This window comes from Anolis sagrei, chromosome 6 (genome assembly GCF_037176765.1).
Source record: "Anolis sagrei isolate rAnoSag1 chromosome 6, rAnoSag1.mat, whole genome shotgun sequence".
NCBI lineage: Eukaryota > Metazoa > Chordata > Lepidosauria > Squamata > Dactyloidae > Anolis > Anolis sagrei.
This window is the reverse complement of record NC_090026.1, coordinates 8,923,202-8,941,703: the sequence shown is the minus strand read 5'-3', so window position 1 is coordinate 8,941,703 and position 18,502 is coordinate 8,923,202. Positions and strand designations below refer to the sequence as shown.

The 18,502-nt window shown below is 43.0% G+C and overlaps 1 protein-coding gene across 1 annotated transcript in view; it reads right to left on the bottom strand.

The window, feature by feature from the left end:
• The window catches only part of LOC132777625 (myosin-6), a 55,562-nt gene that overhangs the window by 29,146 nt on the left and 7,914 nt on the right, over positions 1–18,502 (bottom strand). The window contains exons 5-16 of the mRNA XM_067469747.1: positions 16,316–16,472; positions 14,265–14,292; positions 12,032–12,140; positions 11,368–11,460; positions 9,868–9,931; positions 7,186–7,284; positions 6,918–7,021; positions 5,483–5,621; positions 5,250–5,368; positions 1,982–2,131; positions 822–992; positions 323–632 (exon numbers count right to left, since the gene is read on the bottom strand). Of these exons, the coding sequence (XP_067325848.1) occupies positions 323–632; positions 822–992; positions 1,982–2,131; positions 5,250–5,368; positions 5,483–5,621; positions 6,918–7,021; positions 7,186–7,284; positions 9,868–9,931; positions 11,368–11,460; positions 12,032–12,140; positions 14,265–14,292; positions 16,316–16,472 (1,543 nt within the window). The remainder of the gene's footprint in view (positions 1–322; positions 633–821; positions 993–1,981; positions 2,132–5,249; positions 5,369–5,482; positions 5,622–6,917; positions 7,022–7,185; positions 7,285–9,867; positions 9,932–11,367; positions 11,461–12,031; positions 12,141–14,264; positions 14,293–16,315; positions 16,473–18,502) is intronic.

Below are 18,502 nucleotides of genomic sequence, written 5' to 3'. Positions count from 1 at the left end.
TCAATTCCTCCCTCATCCTTCAACCCACACCCCACGTCATCTCTTGCTGAGTCCATCTACACTGTAGAATGAATATAGGTTGGCATCACTTTAAAGTCTATTGCTCAACACCATGGAATCTGGAGAATCGTAATTTGGTGAGGCACCAGCAGTCATTGGCAGAGAAAGCTGAAGACCTTAGAAACCACAACTCCCAGGATTTCACTGAACTGAGCCAAGGCAGTTAAAGTGGTATCAAACTGCATTAAATTTACAGTGTAGATGCATCATCTGACATTCTCCTTTTCTTCATTTTCCTCTACCCTGCAACCCCCAACCTTACCAGACTCCGTGCCAGCGTAACTGGAGAAGAGCAATGCCAGCAGTTTGAGGGAGGATTTCTGGTAGAGCCCCACCACCGTCTCATTGAGGGGGTCCTTGTTCTTCTCCAACCAGCCAAGGATATTGTAGTCGACGGTGCCAGCATAATGGACCAGGGAGAAGTGGGCTTCTGGTTTGCCCTTGACATTCCGCGGCTTCCCAAAGTTGTTTGATTTGCCCAAGTGGTTGTCATACAGCTTCGCCTTGAAGGTCACATCTGATGCTTTTGGAAACATGCATTCTTCCTCCAGAATGGACATGATGCCCAATGGCTGAAGAGGAAAATAAAAGTGAGACAAGGTAGAGAAATAACAGGGGTGCTCTCTTGGGTGCCAGCTATGTACCTCCCCCAACTACAACTCTCAGGATTCTATAGAATGAAACCATAGTAGAGAACTGGTACAGTCATGAAGTGCATCACTGTCCTCAGCATTGTGGTCATGGCAAGAACTTCATAATACCTTCTCAATGAGGTCAATGCAGGCCTGAAGGTCCATGCCAAAGTCAATGAAGACCCAATCAATGCCTTCCTTCTTGTACTCTTCTTGCTCCAGGACAAACATGTGGTGGTTGAAAAACTGCTGCAGCTTCTCGTTGGTGAAGTTGATGCAGAGCTGTTCAAAGCTGTTGAACTGGGTGAAGGATGGGGGAAAGCAGGAGAAAAGAAAGTCAAGAATCCATGATCTGTGACTTTCCTCATATCTCTCCAAGATTGGTCTTATGCTGAAGGAATAGAGACTGCTAGCCTTTACAGCCCATGGTTTGTTCTTCTAGATACATGGAGAGAAAGCTGAAGGACAATACAAATAGCATTTGCAGATTTTACTTATGTATATTAAATCATTTGCAAATGTGATTAATATGGCCTATTTAGAAATCTCCAAATTCTGGAAACTGGTTGTAGAATCTCTTGATTCTTAGGTAGGACACCTCTCTATGAAGCTATACATCACTAATACTTCCAGCAGAAGTTGACGATACAATTGTATTGGAGGATCTAGACCAGTGGTTCTCAACCTGAGGTCCCCAGATGTTTTTAGCCTTCAACTCCCAGAAATCCTAACAGCTGGTAAACTGGATGGGATTTCTGGGAGTTGTAGGCCAAAAACATCTGGGGACCCCAGGTTGAGAACCACTGATCTAGACATTCTTAGGGAAACATTCAATCAGGTTAAAATAGCATTTTAATGCACTTTTTTCCACTTCTATGGGGTTCCAATGCCCCTAATCCTTGCACATGTGGAGGGCTGACTGTATTTGGGCAGCATGTAGTCCATAGTCACCCTCAGGTGGAACCAAAGCCCACAACATTGAAGTGACAGGACATTTTACTTACAGAGACACATTTCCTCAGTTACGTCTAAATTTAGCTGTCATCTGGAACAGATGGAAGTTGTTAAGATGCAACTGGAATATCCCACTAAGTATGTGCATTATAATGCATTTCAAATTGGATTGCTCTTGAATGAGGGGTTAAGGCCCACTATCCTTGCAAGCTATTTTTGTACCTAATGGAGATGGAAATGGATAGAGATGGTTTGTTGATATACCTGGACTGTCTTTAGGGTCATGACATTGCTCCCACCTTGTTCCTCCTTGTGTCCTGCTGCAACATACTTACATCAAAGATCTCAAATCCGGCAATGTCCAACACCCCAATGAAATATTGCCGGGGCTGCTTCGTCTCCAGAGAGTTGTTGATCCGGACCACCATCCAGCTGAACATCTTCTCGTACACTGACTTGGCCAGTGCTCCGATGGAATAGTACACCTGAGAAGAATACGATGGAAAAGAGCAAAAAAAGAAGATAAAGAGGGGAAATGAGCAAACTCTGGGGAAAATTGTTCACACCACTGGAGAATATTGGTCAGGAGAAACCAAAAATATATTTGTGGCTAGACAAATGATGGAGCTGTTTTTCCCCGCAGAACAAGGAGTAGGAACACCATGGACCATTGGCTTAGATTCCATTTAGTTGTCCTTCTCTTTATATCTCGAAGCCAAGAACACCAAAAGAACCTGAGTGAATCAGTGAAGAACCTCAATTAAATATATATTTGACACTTTAGCTCCAAGAAATGGGGCTTAGGAGTGGTCGTCCAAAACTAAACTTTCCAAAGCAATGGCCTTTCGAGGCTCAAGTGGCCAACCAGTTGCTTCTGGAAAGCCCAACATCATGATGTAAGGACAACAGGAGATGGCATATAGAGACATAAATACTGCACCCAATCCTGGATTTAGTCAGCATTGGGTGCAGTATTCATTGAACTGGAAGGGGTCTCATGGGCCATGTAGTCCAACCCATTGCTCAATGCAGGTTTTCTAGCCAAAGTATCCCCAGAAGGTAGCCGTCCAGCCTTTTTTGGAAGATATCCAGAGAAGAAGACCATAGCACCTCTCAAGGTAATGTGTTCCATTGCTGAACAACTCATACTATTAAGAAGTTCCTCCTAAAGTTCAATCTAAATCTACCCTCAAGCCATTAGACCTGGTCCTAAACTTTGGGGCATCAGAGAACAGACCTGCCCCTTCTTCTCTTTGATGTATTTAAAGAGTGAAATCACATCTCTTCATATACCATCAGGATTAGAAACCATGGATTATTATCTAATTCTCCTACCCTCCCAGTTCCATAAACCATTGGATTTTCCAAAAGCCTCCTGGACAGAGTGCTTCAAAAATAAGCTATGATCTCTTGTGGTTTCAGTCTTCATTCCTGAGCTCAGGCCTGGATCAAATGGTGCCTTGGATGAGGACTGTCCTTTATGCCAGTAGACCTCGCCTTTCCATTTGTTCGATTTTGGAATACTTTATTTTTACGACTGCATTTGTGACCCATATTGCAACCCAGTCTGCAGGCATGATTGGTCCCAGTCCAAGAAAACGATGACCTTGCATCCTAGAGTCTGTAAATGAGTATTTATTCAAGCCGTGTAATGTGTATGATTTCTTTCAGCTGTTGGGGAGATAGTCCATGTGACAAATGTTTCTTGAGCCCAATACCCTGCTCTACAAGCCACATGGCTCCAGGCAGTCGTCTGGGTTGCTTACTCCAAAATCTAGCCATCCTCATACTTGCTGACCTCCACTGGTGGCATAAACAAGTTTCTAGTCCTTAGTGCAACAGTAAAAACTAAATAATACTGTCTAATAATGCATTTCTATGAATAAAAATTCCATTATTTTCAATGCAGCTGCCTCCAAGTTAAAACATGGCTTGAAGGTGCATTTGAACCCTTCTATAAAAATGCCCACATGATGGAAAGGCATGAAAGGGAAAGGAAGGAAGGAAGGAAGGAAGAGTTTGGGAACTGTTTTGTGGTTTAAAGAGAACTTCTTGAGAACTTCAGAGTCTGGCAGATTTTGGAGATGGGACTAATGTGTTCAGCATCAGTAGTTTAGAATTTGGACATATTCCTTTTGAGTGTGAAAACTCCCCAAATTCCCCACCCAGCATAGTAGATTCTGGATGTTGTAGTCCCAATAATAATTCTTCTAACTATTGGATGTTTGCATGTTTACAAACTCTATGGAACCACTAGAGCAGGGATTGGAATGATTTGTTGCTTCAATTGTTGTTGTTATTCTTGTTGTTGTTGTGTAGTTTCAAGTCATTTCTGACTTATGATGACCCATGATGACCCTATATGGGTTTTCTGGGGCTGAGAGTCTGTGACTTGCTATAATGGATTGGCCTACCTTAAAGGGTTGGCGGAAAAGGCAGTAAACAGGCCTGGCTTGGAAAAGCTAAGGAGAAAGGTGGGTGGGAAAGGCTCAGTAGCTGGAGATAGGCAGAGCCAGAAAAGGAGAAGGAGCAAGGCAGCCATTTTAAGTTTAGTTAGGAGTTTTGTGAAGAAGAAGAAGTTAGGAGTTTGAAGGGGAAAGGAAGGAAGGAAGGAAGGAAGGAAGGAAGGAAGGAAGGAAGGAAGGAAGGAGGGAAGGAAGAGTTTGGGAACTATTTTGTTGTTTAAAGATACCTCTTTGAGGATAATAGTTAATAGGCCTCTATAGTGACTAGAGTGCTGTGGAAGAAAGGGAGATTTTGAAAGGTTTTAAAGATCCTGTTTGGATTTGTGTGTTTGGAACTTTGTGTAAAGAAACTCAAGATATAAATAACATCCTCTATTAAGAAGTAAAGCCTGACAAGTCATTTGAAACCATTATGCATATTGCCTGTTCAAAATAAACAACATTTTCTCGTTTTATTCCAACTGAAGTCTTCATGTGGCTTATTAACCATTCCAGTGAAGGAGGTGGCCTATTAAAAGAATAAATTGGTGGCAGCAAAAGAAATATTAATGGATGATGGGAGGTGGCAAAAGCAAAATATAAAATACAGTGGTAGCTTCCCACTGTTGTATGTGAGGGTGTGTGTGCTCTGGTTCCCTCATGGTCTTGCTTTGGGCCAGACCTTGTTGTTTGTCCTTTGTCCTCCATCTTGTGTGTGCTGTGGCTGAGGCAGATTCTGCCTTTCCTCCATCTATTGTTTGTTATACTTGGTGGCAGTTTGGAGAGGAACTGTCCATGGTTGAGTGGAGAATCAAACCCTGTTCTCCTGAACTGTAGTCTAATGCTCAAATCAATACACTATGTTGAATCTTTGGATGTTACTGGATTACAACTCCCAGTAGTTCAAGCAAGTATAGCCAATGGTGAGGCATGCTGGGAGCTACAGTCCCAAAACATCCCATTCCTGCACTAAAACCTATCACTCTCTTCAAGAAGATGTCCATTACTGGCAGTTGAGTCAACTGGTGCAGCTTTCTCTACTACTCCAACTCTGATCCATTAGTATGAATCATCTGCTTGTGTCAAGTTTCTGTCTGGGGACTTTAGGTGCTGGAATCCCATTCCAACTTTGAAGCTACTCAGAAGTAACCATCCTTACCTGCTGGACACTTTGCCCCTTGGTGACGTATTCGTTGCCGACCTTCACCCGCGGATGGCAGAGCCCCTTCACCAGGTCCGCTGAGTTGAGGCCCATCAAGTAAGCAGATTTGTCCGCATCTGGGAAAGAAAGGAAATAGATCTACAACTCCCATGAGTCCTTAGTTAAAGTGGTGTCAAGCTACATTAATTGTACTGTGTAAATGTAACTTGGGTCAAACATTGTCTTCTCACCCTCAGTCCCATCAGGCTCGGCCTGTTCCTCCCTCTGTTTCTGCTTGAACTTCATGTTGCCGTAATGCATGATGGCCCCAGTCAGCTTGTACACCCCAACTTTCTCCTCTGGGGTGAAGCCAAGCACATCGAAGGCACTCTGTGGGAATAAATAGAGAAAAGAGACAATGAGGTGTGCATCCACACTGTAGAATTAGTGCAGTTTGCCACCAATACCATTGCTGCATGCTGTGGAGTCCTAGGAGTTGGAGTTTGGTGAGGCATCATCATTATTTAACTAAGAAGGCAAAAGACCTTGTAAAACTACAACTCCTAGGATTCCATAGCATAGAGCCATGGCAGTGAAAGTACTGCTTTCTAGGACTCTTCTAAGATCTTCTGGGGAGGCCCTGCTCTCGCTCCCACCATCTCCGCAGATGTGGTTGGCGGGGACGAGAGACAGCGTCTTCTCAGCAGTGGCCCCTCGGCTGTGGAACTCCCTTCCTAGGGACATTAGATTGGCCCTCTCCCTCTTAACATTTTGAAAACAAGCTTTTCAAGCAAGCTTTTGCAAATGCATTGTAACTGGCAAATTTAGACCCTCTGGACGATGCAATTGGAAAATGTTTTTAGTATTGAGACGCTGAGGACTTCTGTTTTTACTTATTTTATATGGTTTTATATTTTTCTTAATTGTTTTTAATGGTAATTTACGTTGTTGGGGGCATCGAATTGTCCTGACTGTAAACTGCCTTGAGTCGCCTTTGGGCTGAGAAAGGCGGTATATAAATACGGTAAACAAACAAACAAACAAACAAAAAACTGTTAATTCTACACTGCAAAGAGATGTACCCAAAAAGGAATGGGCTCAAAGTGATGCATTGTCTTTCTGCAGACCATTACCTGGCCTGCAGGTGGTACTACTCTGATCCCAAATTTGCATGATAGCTCCACCCCTGAAAGCTGATTGGCTCACAGTTGTCCCTACTGACTAGATCAAAATTCTGGCTTTCTTTGAGCAACAAGGGCTGGGTCCAAAATATCTGGCTTGAGGTGGAGCAGCCAATATGCTTGAAGAAAGGTGATTTGGCACCTGTATCAGAAAATCTCACAGGTACACCTTCCTATTTTCTTCCAATAACTGTAAAAAGACAATAAATCAATAATTTTCTGCAATATCGGGAAAGTTACCATCTGCTACATGCAACAATTATCTCCCCCACCTAATATTACTTCCAACTTTAAGAATGATGTCCTGAATATTTAATAATGGTAATTTCTATAGTATAGAACAGGTCTAGGCAAACTTCAGTCTTCTAGGTGTTTTGGAGTTCAACTCCCACAATTCCAAATTGTGAGAGCTGAAATCCAAAACACCAGGAGGGCCGAAGTTTGCCCAGGCCTACTATAGAATTATCATGCAAGCCACTGGAAGTCTCCTTTCTATGCAACTTACGTCAGTAGCCATCAGCTCCTCAGAGTCATCGATGGAGGCTACGGTTACCTCTCCTTGGGAGACGTAGTTGTAGTCATAAGGGTTGTTGGTAACCAAGAGTAGGTCTATTTAGAGGTAGTTGATGGAGGGCAGAAAAGATACACAGAACGTTAGGAGTGGAATATGGCGGGTTGTGTGCTGCGACGTTTCTAATTGCAAACTCGGATTATATGATGTTTCTGTCTATCTGCCTTTCCTCTTACCTCTTCAGAAGAAAACAAAGTCTCACCTAGCAGCTCTGGTTTCTTGTTGGACAGAATCTGGTAGAAGATGTGGTAATTCCTTTCCGCTTTAAGCTGGAAGATAACACGGGACTTCTCCAGTAGGTCTAGGAGAGAGAAGTGCATGGGACAACCAAATGAACGTGTGTTGTAATTCTGCCATTGATTGTGCCTAATGTAAATAAGGAAGTGGATTATGGGATTTCTGATCTTGAGAGCCAGCATGAGATTTTAAGTCCTGAAATTGAGCAATCTGTGTCTCCTGTAGTGAGTGAAGGTGAAGGTCACATTCCAGAGAAGGACCCTGAGAAGTCTTTCTCTAGAGAAGTGAGTTCAGAGGATGAACTGCCAGATGGTGATGTTAATGATAGATAGGAGACTTGGTTTTTGCAAACTCCGAGCTTATTCACAGACTCAGAAAAGGTCACAGCGCTTGTTAGAGAAAAAGCCATTATCAGTTTGTCAGGGAAAACAGAATGATTTCATGGCTTTACTAGAGAGACCAAAGGGATTTTTCAGTCTGGTGAACGTTGAATTTTGAAGCACTGAATTTTGCCAATCATAGAATCATAGAATCAAAGAGTTGGAAGAGACCTCATGGGCCATCCAGTCCAACACCCTGCCAAGAAGCAGGAATATTGCATTCAAATCACCCCTGACAGATGGCCATCCAGCCTCTATTTAAAGGCTTCCAAAGAAGGAGCCTCCACCACACTCCGGGACAGAGAGTTCCACTGCTGAACAGCTCTCACAGTCAGGAAGCTCTTCCTCATGTTCAGATGGAATCTCCTTTCTTGTAGTTTGAAGCCATTGTTTCACGTCCTAGTCTCCAAGGAAGCAGAAAACAAGCTTGCTCCCTCCTCCCTGTGGCTTCCTCTCACATATTTTTACATGGCCATCATATCTCCTCTCAGCCTTCTCTTCTTCAGGCTAAACATGCCCAGCTCCTTAAGCCGCTACTCATAGGGCTTGTTCCCCAGACCCTTGATCATTTTAGTCACCCTCCTCTGGACACATTCTAGCTTGTCAATATCTCTCTTCAATTGTGATGCCCAGAATTGGACACAGTATTCCAGATGTGGTCTAACCAAAGCAGAATAGAGGGGTAGCATGACTTCCCTGGACCTAGACACTAGGCTCCTATTGATGCAGGCCAAAATCCCATTGGCTTTTTTTGCTGCCACATCACATTGTTGGCTCATGTTTAACTTGTTGTCCATGAGGACTCCAAGATCTTTTTCACACGTACTGCTCTCGAGCTAGGCATCATCGTCCCCCATTCTGTATCTTTGTATTTCGTTTTATCTGCCTAATTGGAGTATCTTGCATTTGTCCCCGTTGAACTTCATTTTGTTAGTTTTGGCCCATCTCTCTAATCTGTCAAGATCGTTTTGAATCCTGCTCCTGTCCTCTGGAGCATTGGCTCTCCCTCCCAAATTGGTGTCATCTGCAAACTTGATGATCCTGCCTTCTAGCCCTTCATCTAAGTCATTAATAAAGATATTAAACAGGACCGTCCTAGTCAAGTCTGCCAAGACCTAGTCAAGTCTGCTAAGGGAATTCTAGTTTCATGTTTCCACTAGTTCATGTTCCATGCTTCCAAGTTTAAAGGATTGTTCCTGAATTTGGTGCATTGGATTTTATGCTGCCTTGTGTATCCTGATTCTTTTGCATTCCTGGTTTTTCGTGCCTTGAATCTTATGGACTATTTCATGCATTTGGACTTAGATGTTTTTACTATTTTTGCTGAAGTGCTTTTTATATATTCTTCAATAAACTGCTTTGCTTGTTTACATTGGACTAGAGCAGTGGTTCTCAACCTGGGGTCCCCACATGTTTTTGGCCTTCAACTCCAGAAATCCCAACAGCTGGTAAACTAGCTGGGATTTCTGGGAGTTGTAGGCCAAAAACATCTGGGCACCCCAGGTTGAGAACCACTGGACTAGAGTGTGGCAGCTAAGTACAGAGGTGCTTCCTGTCCTGGAATACAATTATGTGATTAATATGCTTGGATAAGTACCGGGACTGTGGCACAGCTGGCTGGGAGTCAGCTACATTAAGATCACTATTGACCAAAACGTCATGAGTTCAAAGCCAGCCTGGGTTGGAGTGAGCTTCCGACCAATTTGTGTAGCTTGCTGTCAACCTTTGCAGCCCGAAAGACAGTTGCATCTGCCAAGTAGGAAATTTAGGTACCGCTTATGCAGGGAGGCTAATTTATGACGCCATAAAAATCTCCAGCAAGCATTCAAAGAATGAGGAAGTACTTCATCAGTGTCACAAACGGACGGTGAAGCAACAGCTTCCCTGGTGGCCAGAATTCCCTCATGAAAAAGCCAGAATGTTAAATAGCCTCTGTGTTTCTGTCTATATATGTTGTGTATATATGGAATGTTTGCCATGTATATGTACATTGTAATCCGCCCTGAGTCGCCTGTGGGGTGAGAAGGGCGGAATATAAATACTGTAAATAAATAAATAAGGAATATGGAGAGAGTTAGTGAGGGTGAAGGTCATATTCTAGAGAGGGGCCCAGAGAAGTCTTTCTCTATGGAAGTGAGTTCAGATGATGAACTGCCAGGTGAAGAGGTTAATGAGCTGATAGGATGGAGAGAAAGACATGTAAATAATCCCAGAGAGACACTACAAGTAGACATACAAATAAGCAAAACCTCTGTAGCCCCACTTACAGGTTTCTATGTCGGCAGACGCCAATTTTCCTGTTGCCCCAAAATGGATTCGGATGAATTTACCCTAAAGGGAAATGTGAGAGCATTACAACTGAATCAATGAAACTCTGGATTCAAATCTTCCACTACTATAAAGCTTGTTCTGTTGCACGCTGGGCCTGTAAAAATTGTCTTTTGAATAGGACGTGCACTTTGTGCCCAGCGGGAAGCCAGGGCGCCTCGAAAGAGAGGCCCTCAAGGATTTTCTTGTAAAATAGTCTTAGAGGCTTGAAAGGTTTAACAAAGTCCTTTATTATTGAACAAATTAAACAAATACTTCCCAGATCTTCAATGAGTCAAACAAATGTTTCTTAACTTGTCTACAATGGACAGGCACCTTGCTTGGAGAACTATTTTTTTCTTTAACAAGGAAAACCCTTTTTTAACCTCTCCCAGGCTGTCTACTATCTAAGCTTTGCTGATGTGGGTTCTACTACCGGATCCAAACTGCTTCTTGGGCGCCAAGTAGACCTACCAGTCAAGGCTTGTAGATTCTCCAGCTGGAGTTCTTTGGGTCTATAAAGATGTTTCCCCCCGGATGCTGTAAGGCTGAGAGGCTGTAAGCTCCCAGCCAAAGCTTTGGGACTTTCCCCCCAGAAATTCTTAAGAAATGAAGCTTTTCTGCAGGTGAAGCTGGTCCACGTCCTATAGCTTAGTTTCCTTCTGTAAGACTGAGCTAAAAATGGCTCCCTCTCCTCCCCAGATCCCTGGGGAAAGGGGCAGAACCAAACACAACAATGATAGACAGGTGGCTAGCCCTATAACTGCAAACCAAGGGAAGTCACCTTTTTGCAAAACCCCTGAAACCTTGGAATGAATGCAAACATTAAATAGAAAGAAAATGAAGTTGGAGCTCCTGGTACAGCCGTACCAGCACAAAGCTTATTCAGTGTAATTGGATAAGACACAAGACTTATCCAAACTTCTTACCAAGGATTTGGAGACACCTTTGGAACAGAAGTGTGTGGCAAATCTATAACAAATGTGGTTATCCCTCCACATTTGTGAGTTTTGTTTTTGTGGATCTGATTAATCATAGATTTGATTAAATATTATCTCTCTAGTTTCTTCTGTGAGGTTCTATGGCAGGCATGGGCAAACTTCGGCCCTCCGGGTGTTTTGGACTGCAACTCCCACAATTCCTAACAACCTACCGGCTGTTAGGAATTGTGGGAGTTGCAGTCCAAAACACCCGGAGGGCTGAAGTTTGCCCATGTCTGTTCTATGGACTTCAACTATGAGGTTGACCATAGGGAGACCTAAATATTCCTTGAGAAAACCACTCTTTAGGAATATCCAGGTCTTCCAGTGCAATTCTATATTTATGAGCAACCACAGAAGGGCATAAGGGTGTCCTTAAGGCCCTGTTATTTATTCCCAACCCTCAAGTATCAACTCATAACAGGTACAAGTCCCTTTTATGTCTTATGTTAGGCAAATTCCTGCACTGGGAACACTCACAAATCGGGACGAGTTGTCATTTCGCAGAGTCTTGGCGTTGCCAAAGGCCTCCAAGGCAGGGTTGGCTTGGATGATTTGATCTTCCAGCGTCCCCTGAAAGTGGAAGAAATGGTTAGGAAATTAAAGTTGGAAGTGAGGATCATTTCATGCCTAGCTCCACATCCCTGAGAAAAGCCCCATTTGTATCCCATTTTAGGGCCCTCCCACACAGCCATGTAACCCAGAATATCAAGGCAGATAATCCACAATATGAACTCCACACTGCCATATAATCCAATTCAATGTGTGTGTCTGTCTATATATGTTGTGCGTCTATGGCATTGAATGTTTGCCATGTATATGGACATTGTAATCCGCCTTAAATCCCTTGCATGGTGAGAAGGGCAGAATATAAATACTGTAAAAAAATAAAAATAAATATACAATGGTAAGTCATCTTTTGCTGTAAATAAATAAATAAAAAATAAATACTTTTGTCTAGTTCTGAATTAGTTTTCTAAGTAGAGATTTTTTAAATGGTGGATTTTGGATGGGTCAGGTGTGTTACAGTGAGCATTGGATTATGGAGATCAGAATACTTGGCTACGCTGACCAGGGATGATGGGAGCTGTAGTCAACCTCTGACTGCTGTTGTTATGGAAGACTGAGAAGGGTAAATAAAGACCTTGCTGGTGTTGGCAGGCTCTTTCTTGCGGTCACCGATGGCTGCGATGCTGGCAAAGTACTGGATGACTCGTTTGGTGTTCACTGTCTTTCCAGCACCGGATTCTCCGCTGGAAGGAGGACAGAATAGATTATGAGAACCGAAAGAGGCGGGAGGTGACAGAAGAGCAGGCAGGTTGTTAACATGTTGTGGGAAGAGTATTCCAAGTGAGGTTTGGCCAATGCAGAATAGAGTGACCTCTTTACTTCCTTTGACTTAGCCTGGGCATGGGCAAACTTTGGCCCTCCAGGTGTTTTGGACTCCAACTCCCACAATTCCTGGCCTCAGACTCCTTCCTTTTCCCCCTCAGCCGCTTAACCGGGCTTACTCACACAGAGGTCTATTGAGGCCTTTTATCCACTGAGGCCTTCTCACATTGAGGGTTCTCTCAGACTGATGCCTCTCTCACACTGAGGCAAAATAGAATCAATCCAAGGAAGTGACAGTACTTCAGGCCCTATAGCAAGTATGGGCTAATTTTGGCCCTCCAGGTGTTTTGGAATCTCGATCCCACCATTCCTAGCAGCCCCAAGCCCTTTACTTTTCCCCCTCAACCGCTTAAGCTTCTCACACCAGGCTTACTCACACCGAGACCTATTGAGGCCTTTTATCCAGTGAGGCCTTCTCACACTGAGGGTTGTCTCAGACTGATGCTTCTCTCACACTGAGGCGAAATAGAATCAGTCCAAGGAAGTGACAGTAATTCAGGCTCTATAGCAAATATGGGCTAATTTTGGCCCTCCAGGTGTTTTGGAATCCAGCTCCCACCATTCCTAACAGCCCCAGGCCCTTTTCTTTTCCCCCTCCACCCTTAAGCGGCTGAGGGGGAAAAGGAAGGAGCCTGAGGCCAGGAATTGTGGGAGTTGAAGTCCAAAACATCTGGAGGGCCAAAGTTTGCCCATGCCTAGTGTGCCCTCCATTCTATCACCCAAGTCGTTAATTAAGATGTTGAATAGTCCTGCACCAAGGCCTGAAATGTATAAAGTTAGTTTACAAAAAAGTAACTTGAATACCTGGGAGAAGAACACTCATGCTGGATGTGGGATTCTGGGAATTCTAGTCTCAAAAATAACCTTTCCAAGTTCTAGTGCAGGGATCCCCAACTAAGGACCGAGGGCCAGATACGGCTCTCCAAGGTCATTTACCTGGCCCTCGCTCAGGGTCAACCTAAGTCTGAAACGACTTGAAAGCACACAACAACAACAATCCTATCTCATCAACCAAAAGCAGGCCCACACTTCCCATTGAAATATTAATAAGTTTACATTTGTTAAAATTGTTCTTCATTTTAATTATTGTATTGTTTTCAGTGTTTTTTTTGCACTACAAATAAGATTTGTGCAGTGTGCATAGGAATTCATTCGTATTTTTTTCAAATTATAACCCAGCCCTCCAATAGTTTGAGGGATTGTGACCTGGACCTCTGTTTAAAAAGTTTGAGGATCCCTGCTCTAGTGATTGGTTAAAATTCCAGCACATACACAGACACACATACACACACACACACAGCATTTGTTATTTTTATATTACAGTAGCTGAAAAGTAGCTCTTCAGTACGTTATGCATAATGTAAACTATTTCTATTGTTGTGCTAACAATAAATACTAGGCTTGGGCAATCCATGGTTCTAAATGGTTCTAAAGTACTTACAAAACTAAAGTTCTGGTGGTGAAAATTTCAGAACTCTAACAAAACTCTCAAATGGCAGTTCCTAATTGGTTCTGTCATTAAAATCACCAATAATAAAATAATAATTAAATTTTGAAAGTTTCGTTAGAGTTCTGAAATTTTCACCACCAGAACTTTAGTTTTGTAAGTACTTTAGAACCATTTAGAACCATGGATTGCCCAAGCCTAATAAATACATAATATAAACGTTGGTTCGTTAGTTTGTTGTTATTCAAAAGCAACTTGAAGATTTTAGTAACTTTGAAAAATAACAGTTACTTTAAAAAGTAACAAATTTTCCAAGAAAACTTTATTACAACTTTGCTTTAGAGCTGCCGTAGATCAAAAACAACTTGAAGACACACAACAACAACAACAACAACAACAACAACAACAACAACCTATTGGGATGTAACATGCTAACGCCTAGCATTATTTTATAGGTTATGTTCTGTTTGATTTTAATGAGCTTGTTCATGCTGTGAGTTACTTCAGGGTGAGTTACTTCAGCAACATTGGCACTTACGTGATGAGGACAGATTGGTTTTCTCGGTCTGAAAAGAAATGGGGAATGTAAGAAAATAGCCTCGCAGGGTGACTCCAGGGATGCATCTACACTGCAGAATGAATGCAGTTTGATACCACTTTAATTGTCATGGCTCCATGCTATGGAATCTTGGGAGCTGTGGTTTTGCAAGGTCTTTAGACTTCGGTGCCAAAGAGAGTGGGTGCCTCACCAAACTACAAATCCATAGCCTTGAGCCATGCCAGTTAAAGTGGTGTCAAACTGCATTCATTTTACAGTATAGATCAGGCATGGGCAAACTTGGGCCCTCCAGGTGTTTTGGACTTCAACTCCCACAATTCCTAACAGCCTACTACAGTTCCCAGAAGCCCCCAGCCTGCATTCGCAGGCTGGGGGCTTCTGGGAACTGTAGTAGGCTGTTAGGAATTGTGGGAGTTGAAGTCCAAAACACCTGGAGGGCCCAAGTTTGCCCATGCCTGGTATAGATGTACCTAAAGTCCCCAAGAAGATGGATTGTCCATTCCGAGCTGCCTTAAGTAAACAGTCACAACCTAATGACCTATTCTCTGTGGGCCGGGCTAGCACAGCGGGTTAAACTGCCTGCTATAGAAGATCCTGCCGAATGTCTGGGTTGGGGTGAGCTCCCGCCGTCAGCCCAGTTTCTGCTCATCTAGCAGTTCGAAAACAATAATGTAAGTAGATAAATAGGTACCGCTTTGGTGGGGAGGTATAAGGCGCCCTGAAAAACATGCCGGCAAAAACCCGACCAGGAAAGGCGTCCATGGATGACAGACTCCTTGCCATGGAGTCTGCATCTTCCCATAGCCTAGTCGAGCACAGCCGGATGCCGGAGATGAAATGAGGGAAGCCTTGCCTTTGTTTATGTACTGTCTGTCTTTGTCAATTGTATAACGGCATCGAATGTTTGCCATATATGTACCTGTAGTTGGCCCTGAGTCCCCTCAGGGAGAGAAATAAAGTATATAATAATAATAATAATAATAATAATAATAATAATAATAATAATAATAATAAATCATATTTTTGTTTAAAATGCAATTAATGATTTATGGCAGGGATGGGAAATGTATACACCATAAATCAGCATTTCTCAACCTGGGGGGTCAGGACCCCTGGGGGAGGTCACGAAGGGGGTGTCAGAGGGGTCGCCAAAGACCATCAGAAAACACAGTATTTTCTGTTGGTCATGGGGGTTCTGTGTGGGAAGTTTGGCCCAATTCTATCGTTGGTGGGGTTCAGAATGCTCTTTGATTGTAGGTGAACTATAAATCCCAGCAACTACAACTCCCAAATGTTAAGGTCTATTTTTCCCAAACTCTACCAGTGTTTACATTTGGGCATTTTGAATATTTGTGCCAAGTCTGGTCCAGATCCATCATTATATGAGTCCACAGTGCTTTCTGGATGTAGGGTTCATGCCAAGTTTGGTCCAGATCCATCATGCCAAGTTTGGTCCAGATCCATCATGCCAGGTATGGTCCAGATCCATCATTGTTTTGAGTCCACAGTGCTCTTGGGACATAAGTGAACTACAACTCCAAAACTCAAGGTCAATGCCCACCGAACCCTTCCAGTAATTTCTGTTGGTCATGAGAGTTCTGTGTGACCAGTTTGGTTCAATTCCATTGTTGGTGGAGTTCAGAATGCTATTTGATTGTAGGCAAATTATAAATCCCAGCAACTACAACTCCCAAATGAAAAAAATCAGACCCTCTCCCAACCCCACCAGTATTCAGATATGGGCGTATTGAGTATTTGTGCCAAATTTTGTCCAGTGAATGAAAATACATCCTTTATATCAGATACTTACATTACAATCCACGACAGTAGCAAAATGACAGTTATGAAGTAGCAACGAAAATAATATTATGGTTGGGGTCACCACAAGATGAGGAACTGTATTAAGGGGTCGCGGCATTAGAAAGGTTGAGAACCACTGCTGTATATGTTTGGTTGCAGTGCCAAAAGGGCTGTGTAAATCCTGACATAAAGGAAAGGAAGAAAAGGGGAGAACAATGAGGGCGTCATACCTGTCAACATGTATTGGTACGCGTTGTCAGAGATGGAGAAGATGTGTGGAGGGGCTTCGCTTCGCTTCTTGCCCCGGTAGGCTGCGACCACTTCGGCATTGTAGACGGGAAGCCATTTGTAAGGATTCACCGTCACGCAGAAGAGCCCGGAGTACGTCTGTGGTAGAGATAGACGAAGAACAGGAAAGCAATAGCTCTGGTGAGAAGGACGTGTTCAGAAATGCCCCCTCCTCAAATCTATCTTCAGGATTTGAAGGAGCTTTTAAACCTTTCGTGGCAAGCTAGACAACGCTGAAGATCTAGATCTAAAAAACAGACCTTGGACCAAAAGAACAGGAAGTGTGATCTTATTCGAAAATTACAAGGACGTGCCTGGTTATTGGTTCTTTTGATATGCAGGAAATACTTTTTGCCATCCCTTGTGTTTTGCATTCTAAACAAACCTTTGCATCTGTAGAACAATATGTTCTTTATCGTGAAATTTCACAAAGGATGCAATTGAGCCAACTTGCTTACCATTGTAGGTACAACTAGCCATCTCTGCTTAGAAACTCGGGCCCCTTCTACACTGCCTTATAAAATCCAGATCATATGCTTTGATATGGATTATATGGCAGTGTAGACTTATATAATCCAGTTCGAAGCAGATAATGTGGGTTATCTGCTTTGATAATCTGGATTACAGGGGTGTATAGAAGGGGCCTTGAGTTGCGTCTTGCACACAGTTGAGCCAAGAATGGGTTTATTGAGAGGGAAGGGCATGGATTTGGATGCATCATGGAGGTTTTCCCCCATCCATAATTACAGGACAAACCTCAGCAAGCGAGAGTCCAAAAGTGGCAGGTAGTGTTACCTCTATTTTATCAGTTTTATACTAAATTATTTTTTTAATTTTTTCCTCACTCCCACCCTCCCCTCCTTGTACATGCAATTTATACATCAAACTACAGGAGTTACATCTGAAACTTCTGTTTTATACTATTTTATTGATGCAATGGCTGATACCGAATGAGAGACTCCCTCCTGGGCACACAGAAGATAATTGCAGGAACACCTCAGCAAGCGAGAGTCCAAAATTGGCAGGCTAAAACCTGGAACCTCAAGCCATGGCTGATACCAAATGAGAGACTTATTTATTTATTTATTTACATTATTTCTATCCCGCCCAATTCAGCCCAAAGGCACAATTCGATGCCGAAACAAAATACATACATTGATAAAGCAAAAACATTAAGTGCAATTAAACATAAACGACAGTGCATAATAACAATTTAAAAAGAAACTATGTCCTCTGTTCAAATCTTCATCCGTTACATTGTCTTGGCCGTTCCTGGGTCAATTTCCAACTCTAGTTGTCTGTTTACTCCGGGGTTCCAAATGCTTGCTCGAAGAGCCAAGTTTTTACTCTTTTTCGGAAAGTCAGGAGGGAGGGGGCTGATCTAATATCCCTGGGGAGGGAGTTTCACAGCCGGGGGGCCACCACAGAGAAGGCCCTGTCTCTCGTCCCCGCCAGACGATAGACTGGGCCAGAACTGTTTAGGGCTTTATAGGCTAAAACCAGCACTTTGAATTGAGCCCGGTAGCAGACTGGCAGCCAGTGGATCAGTGGAGCTGATTCAACAGGGGAGTTGTATGCTCCCTGAGCCCAGCTCCTGTTAGCAACCTGGCTGCCGCACGCTGGACCATTTGAAGCTTCCGGGCCATCTTCAAAGGCAACCCCACGTAGAGTGCGTTGCAGTAGTCTATACGGGATGACTTCCTCCTGGACATTTAGTAAAATGCCAAGTTTTTATAAAAAAAACTTTGTGTTTTTAAATATATTACAACCGTACACTTGGTTTACTTCTGATACGATAAAGAAAAAAATGATGAACATCCTGACAATAAATACAAACTGTTATAGACTCTCCTTCTCTGCAAAGCTTTGATGGCTGACTCAGGAAGAGCTTCCATTGAATATTCCTGCTTGGCAAAATGGGGTTGGACTGGATGGCCCTTAGGGTCTCTTCCAGATCTATATTCCTATGATTCTAAGATGTCTTTGGTTCTAGAAATGCAGGTAGGACCAGATTTGAACAATGGCTACCTTCATGTAAAGGTTTTGCCCCTTGTTTGAGTGGGTTTCTCCCAAGCTTTTGTTACAAAAAAAGCAGATTTGATAAATGTGAATTTAATATATGAGTGGAA